The sequence below is a fragment of the Hetaerina americana genome, unplaced genomic scaffold, assembly GCF_022747635.1.
Source record: "Hetaerina americana unplaced genomic scaffold, ioHetAmer1.1.p SCAF_1, whole genome shotgun sequence".
NCBI classification, from domain to species: Eukaryota; Metazoa; Arthropoda; class Insecta; order Odonata; family Calopterygidae; genus Hetaerina; species Hetaerina americana.
Window position 1 is genome coordinate 44,345,886 of NW_027286069.1, and position 26,793 is coordinate 44,372,678.

The following is a 26,793-nucleotide window of genomic DNA, read 5'->3' on the forward strand; positions in this document are numbered from 1 at the left end:
CTGCCCTCACTTCACAACTGGCGGCGTTCTCAATTTTTTTAAACATTGTAAACAATCACAGAAACAACACAGGCAATGCTAGCGTCACGCAACTTGGCTCAGAGAAGGCAGACAAGCCACTGAAGCTATCTGACCTCGTCCAGCGGCTACTCGCGTCGTCAGCACTTCATGCGGCACGAACGGGTACTACTTTCCGGATGACCCTCGTATATCAAACTGTCAGCAAACATGCGAGTGTTTGAATAGAATGTTAATTCTTTTCTATATAATGAGAAATTTATGGGATGCATGAATAATTATTTCCATCGACAGGAACTAATAAGTTGGTTCTCGTTCACGAGCGGGGTTATGAATCACGGCATTTCACATGATTCTGTTGTTCCATGAGAAAAATAAGTCTTGGTACACGTAAGAAATCATTTTCTGTTTGAAACGAATGTCGTGTCGTTAAGCTCAGTATGCAAGATTGAGTGAGCGAAAGTAATAAAAGTTGAAATGATGATGTTATCATTCCTCAAGATTTTTTGTTCAATTTCACATATTCCATTGCAGGGTGGTACGAACTTTGCCCTGAAAGTACGAACTGACTCAGTTGATCCCAATGGAAGTGTTTGGGCTGTATTGAATACTCTAGCTTTGCGTTTGGAAACAAACCTCCGTTTTTAACCCAGTTTTACGCTACTACTTCTCTTTAATTTTTCGTCTTTACTGAATAATGTAGCAGGGTTTTTAAGGTCTGCTCACAGTGCTCAAAGCTCTTGCTACCGTTGTTTGTTTCATTTCAAATTCATTGCTTGGCTTTTCCTTACTTATTCCTTTCCCGGTATCTTCCAAACACCCTAGTTTTTCTTCTACTCTCGCCATCACCATCATCTTGGTTTCATTCATTTGTCGTCCACATTAATTTTCTACCACTACTTTTCTTTCCATATCCACCCAGTCATCTCCCTTTTCAATTTTCTTTTCCTTTCCAACCCCTTCCGTGATCTTTGTTGTCCCCATTTCCCTCTCTCTGCCACGTGTAATATCTTCTTCCATTTAATTTCTCACCCCTCAGTCCTTTTTTTTAATTTCCCAATCCCCATCCCACTTCCACCCCTCTACTTCATTCTCCCTTACGCACCAACCCCCTACAAATTCTTTACCACGCATCTTCCTTCTCCAATCCCCGCCGCTGTAAAAAAAAGGAGCAAACTTTTTACAGTGTGACGTTTTCATCATCCACCTTTTCTGTCTCGCTTCATCATGTGCTGTCTTCAATGTCGTCCCTTTATCTAACTCCCACTCCCACTTTCCTTTCTTCTTTCTTTATTTCTCTGTTCGCCCTCATCTCCTGTCAAAGTCCTCCGTTTCTATCCCTCTTACCAATATTTGTCTTCACACTTGATACACTTCAATTGGGCGCATGGTTTCCAAATAAACTAAACTGAATGAACTAATTCACTGCTAATCATCCTCATAAATGTTTATTTCTGGGCGAATGTCATTATTTCTGGAAGCAATATTATGATTTTAAATAGTTTAAACTATTTACTTTTTTTAAGTTACGATTTTAAATAGTTTAAACTATTTAAAATCGTTACTTCAACTTTTTCCTAAGGCATATTTAGAATATGTACTCTCGTTCCATATTTTAACACCCTTAAGGAGCACTCACTTTTCAAGACAAGTATCATCGTGATATGCCCCTTTTGTCCTTCATAGCCGTCAAGACGTTCTTCAAAGCTGTCTCTTTCATACTTTTGTGCCTCTCCCCTCGTTTCAGCTCGCTCAATGTATGATAGACGTCTTCAATTGATGATTCATTTGCATCCATTTTCTTATAATTTCAACCTTCAAACTTAATATTTAATTGATGTTATACAATTTAATTTTTATAAACTATGGAAATCCCAGACAAAATTCGTATGTCAACGACATTAGCCTTTTATGTGCATCGGTAACTATACTGATTTGAAAAATTTATTGAGATATTATTTATGATATCCACTATATGAAACAGTATTTTAATGTACAGACGAATTTATATTTCGAGGTGGAAGAAGATGCTCCTTAAAAAAACATGTTGCAAACGAATATTTTATGCTCTGGCGCAGCAAACGTTTTATCTCTTCTTTTCACGCCATGAAGTAGCTCCGCCAATGCACGTAATAGTATATCAATTTACTTCCTCGTAAGTTTCAACGTCGATTTTGATAATAATACTTACCTATGCCTCAAACGTATTCTGTAATGTTAAGTATGTCATATTTGTAGATTGAATGCATAGCTTACAGTGTTTCTTCCATTGAAGTGAATGAAATTCTGTTCTAACTAGATGAGGGAAATCATAATTTCTTCCTCTCAGCGCTTTTATCCTCCACTCTGGGTCGCAATTCTCTTTCCAGTCACGCCTCCTCCCTCCGTTTACTGTTTGCTTCTTCAAGGCTCTCTGCCTTTTGCTCCTTCAAACCTCCTAGTTCTTAAGAACTTTCCCTCCCCAGGCCTTAATCCCCCTTGCTGCTCTTATTTACCTCGACGACCTCGCGCGCCTCTTCCTTCCCACTCCACACGTACTTTCCATCCCTATATCTGTCCATGATTTTATTTCCTTTGCCATCCACTGAGGAATAATTTTCCCTTCTAATATTTCCTTCTCTTAATTCCCATCGTTCCATTTTCTTCCTCCTACTCTATTTTCACCTAGACTCTCTCTCCCTCTCTCTTTTCTAAAACAATCTCCCACTTCAACGCTTCATTTTTTCTCCTCCCTTCCCTTTTCGTCCTACGTAAGACCATCGGCTAACCCCTGCCGGGCATCTAATTCTTCTTACCTTTCCCCTCCATATTCCTTTCTTTCCTTTTCCGTTTTTTTCGACAGAATAAGCCGGGTTTACCCCTGCGCTTACCCTTTGCACTCCGGGGCCCGAAAATGGTGGCCTCGCCCTAGATCCCTCGTACGTATTTCTCTTCCGATGCCGCCGCTCTCCTCATCTCCTCGCGTTCTTCGGCCTACTCCCGTTTCATCCCCCAACTTTATCCCTTCCGTAAGCCCGTTTCATTCCCCCTTTCGTTTTCTCTATCTCTCTCTCTCTCTCCGCGTCATCTTCTCGCTCTTGTGCCCCTAACTTTCCCCTGGCCATATTCTTGCCAGCCGTGCAGCGGCCCTCACGAGCAGATTGTGTTTTCTTCATCGGTCCTTCCGAGTTTTACTGATTGCGTGCAGAACTTTCACGATCCTCTTGCTGCAAACTGTTGTCAGCAAACAGTTCACTCTTAAAAGAGAAAGGTGAGCTCACTTCGTTAAACAACCATATTACTCCACTCTTTCGCCCCTTCCCCCGCTCCTCCACCTTCAGCTTCGAACATTAAAAAACATTGCCTAGGAAGATGATAAGAGATGAAAGACAAGAGCTGCGGCAAAAACATTGTTTTCAGCATTGATCCAAGGATTGCTTCTCGCAATGTCAGGTTCCTGTGAGCTAAAACTACTCTGCGGCCACATTGGATAAGGTATGGGAAATAAGGAAGGAACAAAGGCAGATCATCAAGGAATTTAAGCTAGCGGCCACACTGGAGGGGGCAAGCCTGAGGGTTTCTGGTCAATTTTGTTATTAATTAGAGATAGAAAAAGAGAGGTGACCTTTTAGAATGCCATGAAAGATACAGTCTTTGAAAATTCATATCTAAAACTTAATCATCGCTGTAATCAATATGTTGGCTGGATAATTTTATTAATGAAGGAACGGTTTACTGTATAGTATACGAGATATATTCATCATATTAAGTGACATAACAGTTCTTATTTGGGGGATTCATGACGTATTAATGTTTAATCTCTTGAGTGACCTGAGAATTTTGGCATCAAGTAGATGAATTGAAACCAGAAACAAAATCAAAATAAGTTATTCCATCTAAATGAAAATCTTACCGTCAAATTAATCTGCATATTTTCTGTTTCTGTAATTAAATGTCAAATTTTAAGGAATAATCTCAAAATGGGAGTCTAAAGATGTAAGAAGGGTACATGTAAGTCCGTGATGCGTTAGCAATGTACCCCATTACAAGTAGTGCCAGCTCAAGAATATTATAATGAAAAGTTCTCCATCCCGATGAATACCTGTCAATAAGATATTGAAATGGATAGTAGAAACCTTTGTGTATGGTACAATAGTAATATAAGCTAGTTATCAAAATTCCAATAAATAAATAAATTCATTTTTAAGAAACTATGTCATTAATTATGTCACTATGCCATATTTGACTATCGAAAGTAGAGGACAAATAAAGTCAATGACATAAAAAGAACGTGGTAAAAAAAGCCGGAATAAGTTCTTACTTGAAATCGGGGTAAAGTGTAAGTTAATTAATGAAGAAGAAACGAAAAATATAGCTCCAAATACATGCTCTTTTCCATATAATTACATTTCCTTCCGTTCGTACTTACCGCCAAATTTTTAAGGTAATTTAAGTGGAGATAGGCATAATATGCATGCCACCCACTCTAAGAATAATTATTTATTTAATTCTACAGGTTCATTGACTAATTAACCCGCATAAAGTAATTATTTCTTTCTCTTTTTTGAATTGGTGATAATTCCTCAGCATGCTTCTCGTAATACATTGATTAAGAGGGAATTCCCTTTTCTATTCCGTTCCGCAGATGTATACCCTGCCTTCCTCCTGCCAGAGACAGAAAACAGACTCCAGAGGACCAAGATCTATCAGCAGTCTGTCACTCTGGTAGCACGCATGTGGCCCGAGGTGAGTACACCTATGAAATTAGTTTTTATATTTTTTTGTGGTCTCCTTTTTTCCCTTTTGGGATCTTTTTGGCCAGAGGTCTGGCTGTATTTGGCTAGTTATGGGGTTTCCCAGGATACATGACTCCTGCATGGCCAAGGTGGAAACCAAACTTACTACCGCCTTTGTGCTATAAGACAGTTTCAATATACTTCATCCTAACTCGACCGGTTTTTGTACGTTTTTTCAAATACCTTCATTATAATATTTAAATGTTTATAATAAACACCATTGAAGTACATTTTAATAGTTTCCTCAATCGGTTGAAGGAATGCACTGATTTCATTTCCCACGTAACTAAACACTTTCTTCACTGAATATGTCCGAAGTGATTTATATTGAATATTTGATCTGTTAATGCAAAAAATAGTTCACTCCATTGAGTTAGATAGATATTATGAAATATTTTTAAATGCCTTAAGGTTAGCCCTAGTGCCTCTTTTTTCCATACAATTTACTAAATTCCTTCGCACATTATCAAAATACATTACCGTAAATGACTCTATATATGATGTATCCAGAATGCTCAGTAATTGGTAGATTATTCTCCTTGTGGGAGAGTAACACCCGTATATAAGTAATGAAGTTAAATAGTAGGCGACATTGAATGTTCGTGCTAAATTTGTGACCTCACCTATAAAAAAGCAGTATTTTGATAATCAAATTTCACTATTTCGTGACGATGAGAGAATGCTATGTACGAGGGTCATCCGGAAAGTAGTACCCGTTCGTGAAATAAAGACACAAAAGTAAATATTAACAAACATAAAAAATTTTATTTGAAAGAGGATACTTTAAACTACTTCTCAACATAATCTCCAAGCAAATTAAGGCATTTGTCATAACGTGTGACAAGTTTCTGTATTCCTGCTGCATAGTCCTTCGCCGCCAGCTCATTGAGATACGCGAGGGACCCATCTTGCACAAATTTTTGCATAATGCAGATGGTGTTTAACAATTTCATGAACAATTGTTCGAGAAACATTGGGAAAATGCTCACAGATGTCATCAATTGTGACGCGCCGATCGTTCCTCACGAATTCGTCAACTGAGCTCACCAGTTGGTCTGTAATGACAGACGGTCTCTCCGAACGCTCATCGTCGTGTGTGTTCCCCCTCCCCATGTTGAAGTTGCGACACCACCGCCGAACAGACGACTCGTCCATTACATTGTCTCCATACACCTCCTTTAATTGGCGATGAATATCACATGGGCGAACGTTTCTTGCATTGAGGAATTTAATCACTGCCCTCACTTCACAACTGGCGGCGTTCTCAATTTTTTTAAACATTGTAAACAATCACAGAAACAACACAGGCAATGCTAGCGTCACGCAACTTGGCTCAGAGAAGGCAGACAAGCCACTGAAGCTATCTGACCTCGTCCAGCGGCTACTCGCGTCGTCAGCACTTCATGCGGCACGAACGGGTACTACTTTCCGGATGACCCTCGTATTTTATTTTAAATCTTAAAACATGTCTGGTCACAAAAAAATGCCTTAGTATAGACTAATGCTGGCAAGTCAATATGTGTAAAAATGAAAAGTTGGCCAGTGGTTACTGCAAAACTTAACGGAGGAAAACTTGTTGTTGGTAAGCCTGCAAGTATTTCTCGAAGCAAGCACCAGAGCTAATTGAAGAGAGAAGAAAGAAAAGTGGCTGGATATCTGAAGAAATAGGTTCAGCAGTGAAAGAATTATAATTTAAACAAGGGAAAAAGAGCTTCATAAAAATTTCAAAATAATCTAGTAAGCAGAAAGGTTGCACTACCGATGGGGTAGTGAGTAGCCACTTAAATGTATAAGTAACATATTTCGGATGAAACATTTTGTTTAACGAGTAGGGATGTAAATAGTGAAATTATGACTGATGATAAAGAATAATGAAGATACGTAAAAGGAAATCTAAAATAACTTTAAAGCGGAAGAGAATGCGTAAGGTAGTTTCCCTAAAATTAAAGCAACGTTGACGAAATACTTATCATGATTGAAATTACAATGCAATGCCATACTTTATGATCTATCGCGTTTATAAGGTTCCCAAACTTCTGGAAATAATGGACATAATAGATTCAGGCGAGAAATATAATCATCTTCTATTTTCCCCCTTCAGTGAAAGAAGAATAACTACGTCTATACGAAAGAGAGGAGTGAGATGTTCTCCTTGAAAAAGCAGGAACGCGAGAGAATCTATTTCGGCTTTAATTCTGCTTGTGAAGGTGAGAATGGAAAAGAATAAACGAATTTTATTCACAATTCTGGATTAATAAAAGTATACGATGGTGTCAACTGAAATATGATTCTTCCTGTTGTAAAGACCAATTTTTTAGTCATATATTCGCGGAAAAATGGTCTTACAGTTGTATCATAAGTTGGATCTATTGAGCTAACTTCGAATTTTCAAGACGTAGAGAGAAAAAAATGTCTTTCAGAATGTTTATAAACCAAACCAATTTTTCATGAAAATTAAAAAAATGCTCTAAACTCCTGGAATTTGATTGAAAGTTGAAAATTGCCTGATGAGTGGAGAAAATCATGTGCGAAGTATGAAACAATTTTTTCATAAGGTTGATGCACTTCAATCTGCTATCTCCAACGTTTATGCCTCGTAGATGCAAATAAAATGCGATAGAAATTTATATCCCTAGAGAAATTTATGAGCATGCTGAATTCCGTTGTAGAATTATGTAAAATAAAAACCAATGTAAAGATCTTCGGTACAAGACTAGAAGATAGCCACAAATATAAAAATTAGCAAGAAGACACAATCAGTGAAGTGTTTTCTCATTGGAATGTGGGATTACCAGCATTAGAAAAATAAGGAGGTAATAGTTAGAAGAATAGCTGAAGCTAAAAAGTTATTCTGATGAGTGCTCGATATTGGAAACCAGTCCAACCCGATATCTCCTAATAAATCACAGGGAATCAAGGCAAAGACAAAGTTTAAACAAATGGAAATTATTGGAAATGTGGTACTTTAAAAGAACGATAAAGATCAAATGGAGGGATGTAATAAAAACCAGAAGTCTTTTCAAATAAGAGAGCAGAAAAAAGTCAATGCAAAACAGTAAAAGAGAAGACACAAAACCCATCGTCAGACGAAATTGTTTTCTGAAGACGTTTCTGAGAGGAAAAGTGAAAGAACTTAGGAGGTAGGCCACGCATGAGATAAATAGTGGCAGATGTGAAAGCAAGTAAATACAGGAGATGAAATACACGCCTCCCGTATGAAGAGACGAAAATATTACCTTAAATCAGAACTGTTGTGAGTGGGGAACTACAAAGAACTAATCGCCGGATCAGTTATTTTTGAAGCAGCTGCGGTTGTGAATAAATGCGCTCTGAAAAACGAAATGGTTGTTTTCATAAATATTTACGAGAGCATAAAAACTTACCGCTGACATCGCTCAAGTTTTCTAAGGCCATTAAATTTTTAGGTGAATGTATTTTGCCATTTAGGCTTCAATGTAACTATTTTATGAATGAAGTTGAGCAAACTCAATATTCACCCAGACATTTTGTACAGCGTTTAATAAAAGCATCAAATAGAATAAATTTAAACACATTAACGCTGGAAAACAGTTATATTCTTAAAGCAACAAAATAAAATTGGAGAAAATTAATGAGATGATAATTTCTTATGAATTATTGTTAACGTCGTTAAGGTATAAAACTAATGCTCTACATTAAGGAATGGTAAATGAGCGCAAAAAATAAATTTTATTCGAAAAACCATATTTGAGTATTGGTATTTACTTCATGCTCTTCTACTTTCATATGAAAATGTTATATTCTGGTATTTTTCAAGTATTTCTTAAATTTCAATTTTCTAATAATTACTTAACTCTTTCAACTAGTGATGTAAACAACGTGACCACTATTATTTGAGAGCCCAGAAGATCGGGTTGTTGCGATGGGTACTGACTTCCCACCCCCAGGCCATGCGTTAGAATCCCGAGGGGGGCAGGATTTTTCAGTGGTGACATTATCTCTACTTGGGATGCTGAATGGAGAGCATTGCCAGTAAAGTGTGCCGTCCATCGAATAGGACGTTAAATTGTGGACCAGCCTATGATTTCTTTCCACATTTCTAACACTCCATGAAAAACCTACCCCTATCGATTCTACCTATCCCTAATGGCACAAATGACCTCAACTGTCGCTCCTGCTAACTACTAATACTAATACTTAAGATCCTTAGTTGGTTTTCTTCGAGTTTATTAATGAATTAATCTTAAAAATAATATTAAATCAATAAATATGGCTTACAATAAACCATAAATATTTTCCACTCTTTCGTGCATCCAGTGATCATAGCAATATTACGGAAAATTAGAATTTCTTCCTCAATTCAAAGGAAAAGGTAGGTTTTAGACGGTTCCTGACAAATATTGCAAGTATACTCAATATTTCGTGGCATTTCTTTTGCTTGTCTCATTAATATTTCTTCCCTTTACCTCCATCCTGGCTTTCTGCCGACCGCAAATCTTATTCTCTTCCTTTATCTTCCCCGCTCATTTATAAATCTTACTTCCATGACGGCATTTGAAATCCCACTATCTCCCAATATCTCCTCCAGCAACATTTTTTGCTCTCTTCGTATTTGTCCATTTTCTCTCAGTAGACTTAAACTTTTGTCTAGTGTTAGTGCTAGTCTTCCTCTCTGTCCCAATATTACTATAACATCTTTAATGCACTAATACATCTATGCATATACCAGTAAGTATGGAATTATATTAATGAAAAAAGGTCAAATCTGAAACATTTTTATTTATCTTAATAGGAAATTCTATGGCACTTCAACGTTTCACTACCAACCATACGAGATGCTGTGGAGTTTTGCCATGACGAAAATGCTTTGAAGATAGTTTTACATGTCCCATTTACTATGCATGATTTTAATTTCAAGTGCAATGAAATCAAATTAATTGGGTTCATTCATAATCCAAGATTTCTGCAGGCATGAGTTATTATTTTTCAAAATACATTTCGATTCACCAAATTCAGTGTGCAAACTGCACTCGTAAAAAGAGTACATATGCCAAAATTTTCTAGTTCTGTTGCCACTCTGTAGTCCAGTTGCGGAGGGACAGTGTTCGTGATAGTTCGGAACCCACTGACAATGTCCATTAGATATTTTTTGTGCAAATGTACAATACAAATTTACTATGACACTGAGATTTAAAGTTTTGTTGTCATATTTTTCAAATGAATGGGAATATTATTCTGCTTTTGGCTGAAACCTTCAGTAAATTACTTCTATTTGCCTCAAACATTGCTCTCCCTGATCAATGGAGTTATTCACATTTAAGCTAATACAATTGAAAAATTTCTTGACCATTCAGTTGGTTTCTACATATCTTATAATACTTCTGACAATGAGTAAATTTTCGGTCATATCAGGTGTGACCATGTAGAAATTATCCATTACGGAAAGAAAAATAAAAACTTTGTGGATTCCCCTTAATTATTAATCATGCGACCCAGGTGTCGATACATAACATCATCATCAGGTATATTTTCAAACTTTTTCTTCAAATACATACGACATATTGGTCATGGGGGTGAAGAGGACGAGGTTTGTTCCTCACATCACATTTGCCTCTTCACAGTGCATTGTCCTCTTGATTAAGTTCCACAGCGGTCACCATCTCAACTAATGGCAACACCTATTCTACCAATATATATTGTCCTGGGTAATGATCACAATGGGCTTAATAAATGCCACTTTTTTGAGAGGGAACAATGGAGTCTTTGGCGTAGAACAAATATGTTTTCAGGGTTTAGGCGTGTATTAGGCTATTCTGTATTTGCCTATGTAGAAGCTTGAGGAAACTGTATATGAAATATTTCCTAAGATCGGCACTCCAAACCATTTTTTATGATTTTCCATAGGGGACAAGGTCGCAAAACATTGGCATTGTTAGCCTCATAAGAGTTCTACTCGTATTAAGAATATGTTCCATGACATTCGATTGGTATTTATTCACTTTGGCCATATGTTTCAGAAAATTCAATTCTTTTTTAAAGTTTGTTTCACTCAGGAGGATTTTTGTCAATCTTTTTATGAACGCATGAAATGATGATGTCTTATGTTGAAGGGGTAGCACGAATATGCTGAAAGTAAATCGTAATTTTAATGAGTCGTTGGTATAACTGAAAGTAATACAATAGCTAATACCAAAGGGATAAATATTCACTCAAGTACTTGGAAGTGACCTGAGACAGCGTTGACCGTATAGTTTTTTGTGAAAGGTAAATAGTCATTTAAATTAAAACAATGACATCCCTGATCAACTGCAAGTCGACTTTTGTGGCTAATTTTTCAATATCTCCATTAGCCAATTTCCACGTCTATTATTTTTGCCCATCAGTTTCAGAAATTTTCTAAAGCCATGTTGCACGCACGCACGATCCCCTATTCCAGGACGAGGGCACGCCTCCACCCATGTCTGCTTCTTCGGGAACTTACCCTGGCGGCGGACTGCTAGGGGGCGTGGACGACGCGGCGGCCGCGGCGGCGGGCGGGGGCGGCGTGGGTGGGGGGTGGCAGTGGGGCCGGTGGCGCGTGTCGGAGGATCAACTGCCGCTCGCGGTTGGCGCGCTCGCCGGCGGCGCCCTCCTGATTCTGGCCATCGTCGCTGCGGCACTTTGGCGTTGCTGCACCCTATCGCCGCGCAACGCCAAGGCATCTTACTGTGAGTATCCTGCGAACTTTTTGCGAGCCACATTCTGAAGCCCGCGCGAATACTAATTCTTGGAAATATTACAAGAACGTGTTTTCAAAGGAAAACTTAACGTTCATGTATGTAGGGTTATAATAAAGCGTCTTTCAAATTTTTCAACCCCTAACACAGAAGATTGAAGTAATAAATTGAATTGTTCATTTTGGATAGTACGTCCATGGTTCTCCCGTTTTTCAAAATTCCCAGATTTCTGACATGCACATTTATTGTTTATAAGATATTAAAAGTAGCATAAATTCAAATCATTCAATTTCGAGATAATTTAATATATAGAATCGCACTGCCGGCAATCAATCCTGAATTGAGAATAATAAGTCAATTATATTTATGAATATTCAATAATCACTAAAATAATTACTTTATCGCAAAAAATATATCCAAAAACAAATGCCATAGGTCCATAAACTCAGGCGTTAGATAATTGAAACATAAATGGACAATGTAATAGCAGGATTTGCTCATCCACTGTACCAATGACAGGAATGAATCGTATTTTGTCACACTCCATGTAACTTTTATCATCATTGTTCTCTAAGTAACCACTTTTTACGTTATGACATTATTATATAAGAACATTTAGATTATATTATATAATTTTATTGAACCTTAGTTTCCCTAAAGTTTAATCTATATTGTTTCAAATATTTTTGCAACTTTTTAATTGCCATAAGAGATTTATTTATTATTATAAAAATTAACCTTTGTTGCTTTTATCTTCATCCCGTGAAGAATGAGTACATAACTTACACGAGTTTTGGGTATAGTCTTAAGATGCTCTCTTCGTGTATAAACATTTTCTTTGTCGAATCAACGCCTTAGGTCTGAAGTTTAGCAACTAAACAAATGGGATTTTTGGTTGTAACAATCTTAAAATTGAGGAAATGGGAAATAATCGCTATAGCGACGTTCTCCAAGAAAACTTAATATAGATAATTAGGTTACAGTATGGTGAGGTTAAAAGAAGAGGGAGTGGATTGAAGGGATCATTCCTTGAAATGCAGCCGTTTCATCTCAATGAATACCTTCAGTTTACTCCCTTTTCTTTTTAAGTTCGCCATACTATTGTTTTCTTGCCCTTCATTAGGTTTTTAAAGGAAGTCATCTGCTCCTTACTTCGGGCAGTTCCTTCCAGTCATTGTTGTCTTGAATTCGTCTGAATATGCGGTCGATTGTTGCGATGCTTTCATGGAATTTTCTACAACGCGAAGAACTGCTTCGCTTCGTTTTCATTATTATTCTTTAGCCCCGGAATTCACTATTTGCAAGTTACTGCCTGCGTTTATCGTAGGGTTTTTGTTCACATCAGTATACAAACGTACAAACGCACATGCGTTGATTTAAAATAGTTTTTATCCAACCTCGAGATATTTTAGATTATTACTTTATTTCGCCGCTATTAACGACTTGTGTACGCATTTTGCCGTTCCTTTGGCGTGAGAATGGAGGAAAAAGGTTTTATAAATTGTTTTAACCCTCTTTTTCTACATCACGCGCCCTTGTTTAACTTTTATTTTCAAATTTTATCGTTGTGGCATCACCAACTAACTAATTAGCTATACCGTATTATTTCTGTGTCTCTCAGTCGGCAAATATGCCATCGACAACGCATTCAGAGCACCAATGATGAGACGAGATATATTAAACTGTAAAATTGGTTTAATATGAGAACAGAGCTCGTGAATAGAGTCTTCGTCCACAAACTGCAGGAATCCTCGTTGTTAGCAACGTGATGCCGAGGGATATCCTAACTCAAACCCAAGTTTTGTGATTGTTTTGAGAGCCGGAACTTCGAAAAACCAGAGATATCACGGTCAATAAACTACATTTGCTACGGCTGCCTTCTCTCCAGCTCCCTGATCAAAAGAAGAAGCCGAAAATCCAATAGCTTCAACTTGAAAAGCTTATCTCTAATCCAAATAACCTAGAGCAAGACTTAAGTTTTAAATTAATCATGTGAGAGTAATTTTATAAGCCACTTTCACAAAACGAGTTGTCGTGTAAAGATGAAAGATCGACTATATAAGCTCATTTTAGATCTAGCATTATATTCATGTGATAGAAATATAAAATATTTTGCAGGGTTTTTACGTACATGGTTCTATGAATAAAAGTAAAATGCAGTTAGTTGTAATCTAAATTACAAATGTCGCAACATTCCTTTCGGTAAAAGTCTGACCTTGCCAGATTGGTTTGGGAACAGCATTTATTTATATAGCTAGTACTGTAAGGAGGAATGTGATTTTTTCCCAGCAAGAAAGACTTTTTTTAGCAGAATTGTGCCTAAAAATTAGTGCCATATGCTGCTATCTGATGCTATTAAACACCAATTTGTTTCGGAAAATACATTTTCCAAGTAACGCTGACTGAAGTATTGAGTTCCCAGTTCACATTCTTCACGGAGTTCTTGATAATAAGACAACGATTTTTGGAGAAAAATGTTGGAGAACCCATGAAATTACGAAACCTCAACAATGGCAGCATCATACGTGTAATTACCTCTAGAACGGTGTCAAAAAATTCACTGCTTTAATTTAAATTTGAGTGGGTGGAAATATTGAGTGTGAAGAGACCGCTAGATGACTGTAAGATGGGTCAAGAGTATAGGATATCGATGTAGCTTATTGAGTTTGTTCGGGTGGCTGGAAAGCTTAAAATAGTCACGTGAAGGAACGATATAAGTATTGTTGCGAGTTAAAACGGTATGGCTAAGGGAGAATATAGGGTTGGATGGTAAAGTTTAAGCAATACTCCAATTTTGAGCTGCTAAATTCGAAACAACGAGGAGAGATTGCAATAAGTGAGGTCGTTGTTGATTCTTACTTTAGGTGCGTAGTTGTTTGATAATACAGTTATGTAAAAATCATGCTAGTTTGTATCGTCTAGAGATGGGCGACGTAGCTGGAGATTCACGCGGAAGCGCCACGGGACGGGAAAAATCTGAGAAGGCACTGATTGCTGGGGAAGAAAAATTCGTCGTGAAAATTCTGCGTGTTCTGCGTCACAAATTTCCGCAAGGAGTCGTTTGAATTAAGCAGTAGGAAAGTATTTTGAGGGAGAGCTCTGATGATTTTAAGGACGTGGTGGAGGTTGGCAACACCTACCACGAAAGTCACAGACGAGAATTTAGGGCTGGCTTTGTAATTAGATGTATTGTGCATCTTTTTGGCTAGTCCTAAGAGATTTTATACCTGCTAAATGGTTGATTTAGATGTAAATATCATTATGTAAAATAACAAGGAGGGAATTAGAGGTGTTCAAGTATTTAAGGATAATTTTAGTTATGCTTGTCAATGCTTAAACGCAGCGGAGAAGGCATATAGAGATTATAACTGGTAAATGGAATCACGGTCATGCTAAATGCGATATTGCGGAGAGGATTGGTATGAGAAATCTAATATGGGAACGTTGGCAACTGCTAAAATTAAGACCTTGTTGGCTTTTGCTATTTTTTCATGGGATGAAATGTTAATTTAGGATTGGAGAACATTCATTACGACATGAAATGTGATTAGACGAGGAGTTAATGGCGGAGATAAGAGAGACAGAAGAGAAAATTGTTTGAGGAATCAAATATATCTCTATAATAAGCATATATTTTAATCATATCGGTTCGTCCTGTTTTCACCGCCCGCGCAACCTCGCGTCCGTGACAGGAAATACTGAGCAGAACGGTTGGAGAGTAACTCCGACAAATCAGCTCCAGGGAGAGAAATGAAGTTCTGGCACGAAACAAAATTAAAGAAAATGTGTGAAGTTAAACTTATAGGGCTATTGGCTGCTAAAATAAATTCTCGGTCTAGCATTCAGGGGCAGAGTTAATGCTTGAATGTGTCCACCACAGCAGTGGATTCGGAGGCCAACCATGGCCCCCAAACGGGTGTTCTCCTTCGAGTTGTTATGAAACAGGAGGGAACGATTGGAGGTGTTACTCCAAAGCTCAAATATTTTGGTCCATGACATTATTCCTGAATTCCGTGTAACAACAAAATCAATAGCGTATTATAATTATTTTTAAATACGCCTCCATAAAAAAATATATAATAATTGAGCTACAAGTACTGTGCCAGCAGAGCTGTTGACTCTAGCAAAAAGATTTAAACCCTGAACGCCCTGAATACACCAGAAACTTAAGTCGAACTTAAATCAAGATTAATAGATAACTTGAAGCCCTTATGTGATTGGACAGCACTAATTTCCGGCCTCGTAGCTCGATAAATTTGAACGGAGGCATCTACCGGAACTCTGTGAGATGTTACTGTTAAAGAAAAGGACAGTTAAAAATCTCACTTTGCGGAACGCGACCGAAAATTTTACTTGTGTTCGGACCAGGTACACTTCCTCAAAATTTTGATATTTTCAAGTTATGCTGAAGCATCAAATGTCCAACTACTTGGGCAACATGAGTGTTGATTCATATCCGGAAGTTATACCGTAAGATAACTCATCCTACAAAATTCATCAGGTTTTTTGAAAACTTTCTCTATTCGCTGACGATACAGTGATGCATAGAGAAAAATCCAGTCATGAGATAGAATGCCTTTAACTAACGACCTAAATACAATTCAAAAGTGTGTAAGAAATGGGAGCAAGAGTTAAATTTGAATAAATGTGTTTCGGTAATTTTTTATAGGAAGAGCACTTCGCTCAAAAACAGTTACACCACACAGGGAACCAACATAACAAACGTAGAATTGGTCAAATACTTGGGTGTAACGATAACAAAGGATGCATGTGCGTATGTCCTGGAGAAAATACATTCGTGAAATTTGCGGAATAGCAAATAAAATGTTAGGTTTTATAAAAAGGATACTTGGGAATTGTAATGAGAAGGTCAAGAAGCTTTGTCATTTCACGTTATTTAGGCCCCACCTTGAGTATGCTGTGGGTGTATAGGATCCTCACGAGGTAGGCTTAATTTTGGAACCAGATCGAGGGCAACGTAGAGGAGCAAGGTTTGTGAAAATTTCTTATGAATAAGGTTGCTGTGTCACGTCACAACTCGAAGAATTAGGATGGGAGCCACTACTTGCCGGCAGATTTGAATACAGGTTAAATTTACTGCGTAAATTTGAAGAAAGGTACTTATCTGAGGATGTTAAACACATTACAGTTCCCGACTTCCTTTGGTAGGTTAGATCACGTACGTAACATCAGGGAGTTAAATAGTAGAAGAGATGGATTTAAAGTGTCGTATTTTCCTCTTACCAGTATAAATCAAAATATAAATGACAGAAATCACTTAGGAGGTCGTTAGAATTGCCAGGTTTGTCGATATCCTGCATGTTATTTCTTTGTCTAATAGACCCAGCTTTTTAACAGTTCTACTACATGATTTGAATACGCGTATCATGTTATAGAATATTATTGCATGCAAGTACCTTCTTTTATGTGATTAACTTTTTTCGAGTGCATGATCAAACTAATATTTGTGTAGAGTTTACATGATTGGAATGTGCATTCAAGGCAGGACCCCTAACATCCCCGCCGCACGCCCTTGCGGTGGCTTGGGGGAATCGTGTAGAAGTGAATCACACATTAATAATAGATGGAAATAATGAGACCCTCGGGGATCAGAAATTCAATATCAAGGATTTTTACTTTTTCAGTTAAACGACTAAATACAAAGGCATGGATTAGTCGGAAAGTTTTGAGCATCAGAAGTGTTTGGGGATCAAAATGGGCGTAGCAATTAGGGTAACATAAAATATATTATTTTTAATGGTATTCTAAAGGTTAAAGTAGGTTTTGGATTTAAAAAGGCGGCGCAAATACAATGATACAATGGTACAATGATAACTACGTGATTTCTCCCACAAAACACTGCCTGACATCCAATACTGCATCAGATTCCTCTTCAATTCCGCGTACTTTCTTTCTCCTTATATTCCATGCAACGTTCTTATCCTATTTCAAACCATTCCTCGTTTGTCTAGTGTTCTTCCCTCTATCGCGGATTTCGACATCCCATTGCTAATCATAATGCTCTGCAGCCATCTTTTATATTTCCTTTGGATTTCTCTTAATTTCTCCTCGTAGTACCCTCTCCTCCTCCACCTAGCTGACTATCAAACGCTTCCTCATTTGTTTGCTTTCTGTCCATTTCACCTATTCCATTCGTCTCCACACCCACTTTTTAAAAGACTCCAATCTACGCCAATCAACTTGCTTCAATGAGAATTCACGTTTTCATGCCGTGCAAAACCACACTTCATATCAAGGTTTTCACTTGTTTTTAAATTTTCCTTACTTAATGTCCCTGTCATCGATTCCATTCTTCTTGTGAATTTTTCCCTCACGCAATTCTTGTTATGACCTCACAACCGTGACCATTTGGGTCCAAAACATTTCCGAGATACGTAAACTGTCATTTATCTATCGCACTGAATATCCAATGCACTGAGCATTGCTACTGCAATGACTTCCCGATGCGCCTTCGACTGTCACATTAAAGGTTGATCATCCGCAAACCTAACCGAGTTTATGCATTCTACATCAAGTTTCATTCTTACCTCCAGTCTTCCCATTTTTTAATCATTTCTTCCACATAGAAGAATATGCACGTCTTATACATGACGTATACACACCTTGTATAGGTCGAAAGGCAGAGGCATTATGGATATCGCTTTCTTACCCCTCCTCCTAACTTTGCTCACCCCGACACTCCATTCACAACTCCAACCTGAACAGTCCGAGACATCTATCGTTTGCGAACGCTCCCCTATTCCTTTAATCTACTCTTATTTTCTGCAATGCATTAAGCAATTCTATTCAATTTAATTGTATCATACGCCTTCTCAAAATCTGCAAAAAAACAAATACATCTTGATTTTATTCTATGTTCTTCTTTATCAAGGAACGTATTTCTGCTGTGGCATCACGCGTACCTGTCCTGTTTCTGAACCAAAATAATCATCTCCTAAGTAATCATTTGCCTTTCTCTCCATTTTCTCATTTATAATCTTGAGTATCACTTTAGCCCCTTACGAAATCAAACTTATAGTTCTGCAGTCCTCACATATATTAATTTTCCCGTTTTTTGGAATAGCAATTAACTTTTATCTGTCGAAATCTTTCGGCCAAATTATTTCCTCATAATTGCTACGAATGATTCCATGAAAACTTTTCCTACTATGTTTTCACAAACCTCTAAGAAGTTCTGCAAGAATTTTGTTAACCCCCACGGCCTTTTTTCTTTCGGCATTTCAATGCCCTTTCTACCTCGCCATTTAGTATGCCTACACCTAATCTATCCCCACCTGCGTCATATTCTCTTTCTAAGTCCTATTTTGCTGACCTAATGTCCATACCATATATTCCCTCTATACATTTCTGCAATCTCTTTCTTGAATCTTCCCTGGTTCAAGTAATAATTTTCCTAACTTATCTTTGTTTATTAGCAAGGATTTTTCCTTCTTACGTCAATTATAGCTCACCATTGTCATCGTTCCTTTGTAAAATTTCCATATTCTCCCGCTCCTCTTTCACTATATTTCTTTTGCTCTAATATACAGGGACGCACCCAAAAGTGGTAGGACTGATTTTTTTACAAGAATTTTATTGATGATATACTTACATCGACTTAATAATCTTCAAAGTATGCTCCTTGAGCTGCTACACACTTAGTATAACGTTGCTCCCATTCCCCGTACGCCCGCTGGAAATTTGCTTTGGGGATGCCGTTGATGACCCTCGTCGAAGCCTCTTGAACGGCCTTTATCGAGTCAAAACGTCGTCCCTTGAGCTGTCTTTTCATCAGGGGGAAGAAGAAGAAGTCCGGTGGTGCCAGATCGGGAGAATAGGGCGGGTGCGGCAACGTGGCAACGCCGTATTTGGCCAGGAGCTGTCTGACGACGAGCGCGCCATGGCACGGCGCGTTGTCACGATGAAGCACCCAGCAGTTGGCGATGGCCGGTCGGACTCTTTTCACGCGTTCTCGGAGGCGGGTGAGCACCTGGTGAGGGTCTGCAATTTCTTCACTGGTTAAGGGTCGGTCTGTGTTCAGCAGTGTCCTCACTATGTCCACATTCGTGTCGGTTCTTGCCGTCGACGGCTGTCCGGAGCGATGGTCGTCTTAAACGAGCTCCCTACCCTCTTTAAACAACTTGTGCCACTCAAATACTGTGGAACGGCTTAAGGCAGTGTCCCCATAAGCCTGCTTGATCATATCGAGGGTCTCAGTTGCCGTCTTCCCGAGTTTCGCACAAAACTTCACGGAATAACGTTGCTCTAAATTCAGATTCATTTTGTTTTTCGACGCGGACAAAAAACTTGCTTCACTAAAAACGGTGTCCTCACTCAACGACAGCCCGCAGGCGACTGAGGTTGGTGTTGGTCTGTTGCAAGAGCCCCCTCCACCTTACCCTGCCAGGCAGACCCCCCTCCACCGCTCCGTTCGCGCCAGAGAAAATCAGTCCTACCACTTTTGGGTGCGACCCTGTATTTCTTACCTGTCTGAGTTAATTATTTAACTTTAAATACATCCTTCTACCTGATCCTGTGTTTTTATTTCTCCATTTCCAGTTCCGTCTAAATTGAACTAGAGTCCCGTTTCCTTCCTCAATAATGTTTTTAACGTGACATAATGGGGTGAAATATGTTATTTTTAGCAGATAAATCATTTAAAGAGAGGATTCTATAGAAAAGTGAAGAAGTAAATTACATATTTTAAAGCTTTAACATAGAGCGTAGGGTTTTATGAATATTGGCTGACCGTAGGGTAATTATGATGGCCCGTGATCCGAGATGCACTCCGTAGTGATGTTGGTATGTAGAAAAATGGAATAAGTAACCTGGGTCGGTTGGAGAACGCCAATAAATCACAGTAATTCATTGGAATGTTTATTTTATATGTGAGGATAGAGCTCCCCTCAAAAAATACTTGATCAACCATTTAATAAAAGACCAACGGCATGTGAAAAACTAATATCAGGGTTGGGGTTTGTTCTTTTTCCTGTACCTCTTGAGGTTTCCCGAGTAGGTCTGGCACCCGAAAAATCACGCAGCTTCGATGAACTTGAGGGTACTTGGAGGCATCACCGCGAGTCAAACTCGGATTTAATTGCTAGAATGTTAAATGCTGCGATTGATGGAAGAGTGTTGAGCGATCGTAGAAGGGAAAAATATTTTTGACTCGATGGAAGGCTAGAAAAAGTAGGAAAAATTGATTAATGAAATACGAGGGTAGGCTAAAAAGTAATGCACATATGCTTGTAGAGCGCGAATGAAATGACCTTCAGAAGCATGCTAGGTGACACGTGGAAGCAAAATTCCCCCTCGATACTCATGCATACGTTTGAGGTCAAAGTATGGAGCCGTGTTATAGTGCTATGTCAACGCGAGTCAAATAGCATGCTGTTATCGACTTTTTAACTGCTAAAAAATTGACTCCTACTGAGATCCATCATTGGTTAAATACTGTTTATTTTGACTGTGCTGTTGATAGGCCTACTGTTATTCGATGGGTAATAAAATTTCGTCGTTGTGAGCCTGGAAAAGACATCATTGTTGATGAAATTTCTTTTGACTGTGTTTTGGGATGCTCGCCGAGTTTATGTGACCAATTTTCTAGAACGAGGGGCAACGGTTAATTCTTCTCAGCATATGCAGACTCTAAAATACCTCCGACGCCGAGTTTGCCGTGTTAGGCAGCCTGGCGCCAATAATTTCGCAACATAACAATACTCGTCCACACACCTCGCGCGCAACTAGGGATGCTCTGCGAAACCTGAAATTTTAACCGATTCCACACCCTCCTTATTCCCCCGATCTTGTTCCTTGCGATTTTTGTTTTTTTCCTCAATTCAAGAGACCTCGGCGATGAGGTGAAGCCAGCTGTCAAATCCTGGATACGAGAAAAGTCGGAAGAGTTTTTTTAGTGACGGAATGAAAAAACTTATAACACGTTGGGGGAAATATGTTAACCTTAACGGTGTTTACAGGTATTTCCTGTATATTGAAAAATAAAAACATAGTTTTGAAAATTAAAAATTGTACTTTGATGTACTATTATCCCGATCTTGCTATTTGTTTTTGTTCGCGCTCTATAAGCATGTGTGCATTACTTTTCAGCCTACCCTCGTAATTTACAAAAATCGAAGTTTTTGTTGAAAGGTTTTTTCGAACGCAGCAACAGAGATGTTTAAACTATGACGGTATAAGTAGATACATTTACAGATATCATACCTAATATCTGAGATTAATAAATAATAAGCCGTGATAAACATTGTTTTTTCCCTTTCTAGATGTTTAATAGACGTTCATAATATATTGACAGTGTTGAAACTCATATAATACGTTTTAACGAAACATTTTCTCACCATCTTGGCTCTTACAAATATCGATCACGCGATGGCCTCAACCGTTGAGTTCCATCACGTCAGCAAGTTTAGTTACATGCAACGGGTGAGTAAAAGAAAGAGACCAGGCCATTAGGGCTCATGAAACTGGTAAAATTCCCTCGTAAATATCGAGGGCGACAGAAAAAACTAGTCATACGAGCATCCAATGCTCACATTTGTAAACATATTCATGTAGGAATTTCAAACGCTACCTCTACAACGGTTTTGTTTGTATACGAGTATTATCCCTCTCAATTTTGATTTAATGAGTCCGTGCTTTAGAAAAAATATAAAGAGAACATTCAGCGAAGCGAATTTTTCCAATAAGTGTGATGAAAAATGCTTAATTTTAGATTCTCAACGGCTGGCATTAAAATGGTGGGTTTATAAAAAAACCCTGTTGAGATATTGTATCCACAATTACTCCTCTTCGTCGTTTCAGCCTTATACTTTTTCCAAGAATCATCCGTTTGTCCGATCAAGCTTTCTTGGTTTTTATTCGTTTTTTAAAAAAGTCGTTAAATTGACGGTTTGGCTCTGAACGCCTCCTTAATTACGATAGATATGCTTGTACATTGATGGCGGGCACTTCAACAATACGGCAATTACCAACGTGGGTAAGGATTCGAGGTGACATGAATTCGCAGTCCAATGGAGAGGAAGAAATCTTTTCCTTATTTTCCGACTTTCGAGATTCTCCTGAAATCTTTTGTGCGCTCCATTTTTTTTTAAAAACATTTTAAAGGGGCCGGTATTATCGACGACGGGGTTTTGGGGGAGTACAAAAGGCAAGGACGGGAAAATGACGGAAATAAGAGGAAGAAGCGGGTGAAGGGGCGAATGGAGAAGGGAAGAAGTGGGAGCTTTCGAAGGGGAGGAGCACTGTGGAGGTGAGAGGAGGGGATTCTTGAGGGGAGGCCGAAGACGGATGGTGTGCGTGCTAGTGGGAAGTAGGGGAATGAATAAGAGATGGTGGGAAGGGAATAAGAAAGTAGCGGCAGCTTATTGGTGGACGAAGGGTGGGGTGTAGGGAGTTGAGGGAAGAATATGTATGTATTTGTGAACGTATACCTATGGGTGTACATATTTGGTATGTGAAGATATAATATGTACACATATATGTGTATATATATATACACAGGTATATGTGTGTGCATATATATATATATATATATATATATATATATATATATATATATATATATACAGGTATATGTGTATATATATGTATATACATGTATAAATTTGTATACATATATGTAAAAATTGAAAGGGCTGAGGGTAAGGATAAGGGAACGGGAGAGGCCGCCGAGCGGAAGGAGGTTTAAAGGCGGAGGAAGTGGATGAAGCGGAATCAGCCGCTCTCCACGGAAACCACCGCTGCCACTCGTAGTCTGCGGAGTTTTTCTGATATCCAAAGAGTATAAGCAAAGGCAAAAGGCCCCCTCCCTCCCCGCCCGTCTCCCAAAAAAACTCCGAAATAACTGCGAAACTCTTCAGGGTTCTTTTATGCATGAAGTTAATTCCTATTTTTTGTGGGTGGGGGTCTTTTCGCAATCCAATAATGGAATCCTCGAATCTCGATTATCACGTCTCTACAAGGTATACCGTCACTACTCGCGCCTTCCCTCTCATGGCAACGTAATATTAGCCTCAATATCACTTTTATTGCTTGCAACTTGACTCGTTTTTCCTCTGACATATAAGGTTCGAAAATGGTACATGTACTTTAAAATATTTATCAGAAAGTTTGACCATATTTTCTGTGCGTCTTTTGGCATAGTTACTTTTACTCTATTAACGAATACAGCATTCGATTCCTGAGTTTATTTGTACCCTGCTATTAAGGAAAAGCAGCAATTCTGCAGTCGAGGAAGAATGATGAAAGCGTCGGCGTCTGCCCGTAAAAGATATAATAGAGGCGCTATCTGAATAAAACGTACTTTAACTCAGACTTAAAAACTAAAATACGAGCCACAAGCGTGTTAAGTCATTAGGCCATTATCCGCATAAATGAAATTGTCAATTTCCCATTCCTCCACATTTTCTGGCAATTTGAAACGGCAAAATAATTAACCAAGCTGCATATTTTTACGAAGTTTGTCTGACTATAATACCATAGCTAAGAGATTTGCCCTTAATTTTCCATTGTTAATGGCAAATGATTGGAATGTAATTACTAAATTAGAAGAATAGACTGAATCACCGAGTGACTGATTGATAAAAGAAATGAATGATCCTTATCAATGATTTGGCCAATGCAGAGGGCTTTCTAATGTTTTAAACGGTTGAAGAAGAAAATTTGGCGCTATGTTAGTGCACGTATTTCATCTGAGTTGGAGAAAATAGTTACATGAACCTCAGTCAGTGATGTTTGTAGTAATTATTCAGTTTGTAAGTCCTCTAACATCAGAGATCATTATGCTTCATATACCTCATTCCAAGTATACCATAAGAACACAACATCACGACTCGGTGAGAGATTAAGATCCTCTGCTTTCAGAGTGATAGGAGCCAGATGGATTTCGGTGATCACCGCAGCTGAGAATAAATATTATCGCAATCATAAAGTTTAACGATCAGCTTGTTGTAATAGCCAATGCGTATGGGAGTAGACTCAAAGATTGGGGGTCCGAAACCCATCATTGGCAACTATTATGTTACTAATGCCTTATCGGGTTTGAGTTCTGCCCCAGGGAAATCTAATGGCAATCCAAGTACACTTATCGCGATTCTATTGGGCAAATAAGCCACCTGAAGAACCAATAAATTATTCCCATTGTTGTTGAATGTCAGTTTGAAATAGAATTATTCATTAATAGACATTGTTTCCAAGTCGTAGTTAATCATTCTAAAATATTGCCCTGTGGATGTGGATAGACCTTTCACCTCTTTGAATGTTTCTTGCAAAAAGAAACGAGGCATTTAGTCATCCCTTGCCAAACGGTGAGAGTTTAACGTCCGTGGGAGAAGTATCAAATGTCATTGTATTATTGATATCGTATTTTTACGACGGGAAGACTATTCACATGCAAAATTTGAGGAGATCCAAATTGGAACCATTGCAAGGCAGGAAATACCCCCCGAGGGGTTTCAATCCCATTGTTCTCCGAGGAGAGGGAATGTAATTTCTTTGCTGGAGGGGTGCGGAGGGGGAGGAAGGGTATGGCGTGAGTATCACTCAAAAAATGCGAGAGAGAGTTGAATGAGATGTGCTGGCGAGAACAAGACAATGAATAATGAAAGGTTTGACTTGAATAGGTTATGTTTATTTGATATTTCGGCAAATGCGAAAGGGGAGAGCTCAATGCTTCCCTTTTCCATCCTATTCCCGTTTTCTTTAAAGAATCCCTAGAAAAAAGTTTTGAAGTGACAGTTTTGAATTTTATGGTACCCCCTACAATAAAATGGCGTGTGATATAAATGTCTCGATGAATTTTGGGATTATAATGAGCTTAACTTATTTTCTTTGATAGGATTTTTTTCCCTTTCACCTCTATTTAGTCATAGTGTGAATTTAAATGAAACTATCTTTTAAAAACCATAGATTTTACTTGCATAAGTATTGATTATCACTCTTGTCATACTTTATTTGAAGCTGAATATTTGAGGGAGTATTAGAGTCAAATTCGACTCGGTATACAGTTTTTTCTGCATCGGCCAAGTATTGTTTTCGTATTTGTATTTGAAAATTTAAAATATGCGATCAAATGCATTGGAATAAATTTGTTCATTTTTTTCGTAAACTGGTGAATAGTAAAAGAGAAACAAATCACTTCCGTTTATTTTACTAAATAGTTATTTATTATCCATAATGAAGTGGTAAAAAAGTGATACACTGTGATAACATATGCAACGAAGTTTGTCAATTGACTTATTAAAGCAATTTTAACGAAACTAGGTTTCAAGATTCAAAAGGGGATTTAATATTGTCCAGTCATTTTCCTGGCTAAAAATGTACCAATCTAAACAATCAAAATTTATGGAAATCTAGAAGAAAATTCCAAACAAGGGGGTCATTAGTCTCGAATTAACCTACAAGAGCATAGCATTTACCCTCAAGTTCCATATAATGTTTCCAATTCCTATTTTATGGTTATTTTGTGTTTTTGAGCCAATAACCTCTATTAAACGGTAATAGATTTAATTTCCAAAATTGATGATAATAATGATTTGGTGATATTAATAGCCTAGGCATATTCGAATTACGTACAAGAGGGACTTCTGACTTTATTTAAATGATAAGCGTAAAAATCCATGCGCTGTGTGAATAATATGCACCTAAACGGTATTTTAATTAGATCTTCCTTTTAGTTGGATGTTGAGTACGTTTTTATGGCGCAGACCGTCAAAATAAAATTGGCGAATAAAACGCCAATAGAGTCGTGACGCTATCCTTGGTGAAGGTGAAGCAGGGTTGCTAAAAGTTGTGTGGGAGGGAATGAGAGAAAGAGAGAGAGAGATGAAATGAGGTGGAAATAAGAGGTATTGGTATAAGAAGGGAGAGTTCAGCGAGAGAGAAAGAGGCTCAGACCAGAGAAAACCAGAAAAATCCCGAGTTAGTAGGAAGATGGATGTGGGATGCGGAGATAATGGAAGGGGCGGATGAGAGGCGTATGGAAAAGTTTAGAAATTCTTTCTGCGATAAAAAACTTGGATTCCTTTCCTTATAATCGATATATTATTCAATAATTATGATAATGGCATAGAGAATAACTCGGAACCCTATTATGTTTGCATTAATATAAATGAAAATTTACTAACTTTATTTTAAACCAAGATGATACGTAATACATTATTCACTTCACTTAAATGTTTATTTTTACAAAATAAAAGGTTTGGTGAAAATTTCATTATAACACGGTCTTTTTTTGAGATTCGTGGTCAATAGAGGGTAAACCGCTTTTTAAATAGACATTTATTTATAGG

At 38.0% G+C, this 26,793-nt stretch overlaps 1 protein-coding gene across 1 annotated transcript in view; it reads left to right on the top strand.

Annotated features, from left to right (window-relative positions):
- The window catches only part of LOC139697529 (uncharacterized), a 98,851-nt gene that overhangs the window by 41,868 nt on the left and 30,190 nt on the right, over positions 1–26,793 (top strand). Inside the window, exons 2-3 of the mRNA XM_071596261.1 lie at positions 4,643–4,743; positions 11,209–11,479. Of these exons, the coding sequence (XP_071452362.1) occupies positions 4,643–4,743; positions 11,209–11,479 (372 nt within the window). The remainder of the gene's footprint in view (positions 1–4,642; positions 4,744–11,208; positions 11,480–26,793) is intronic.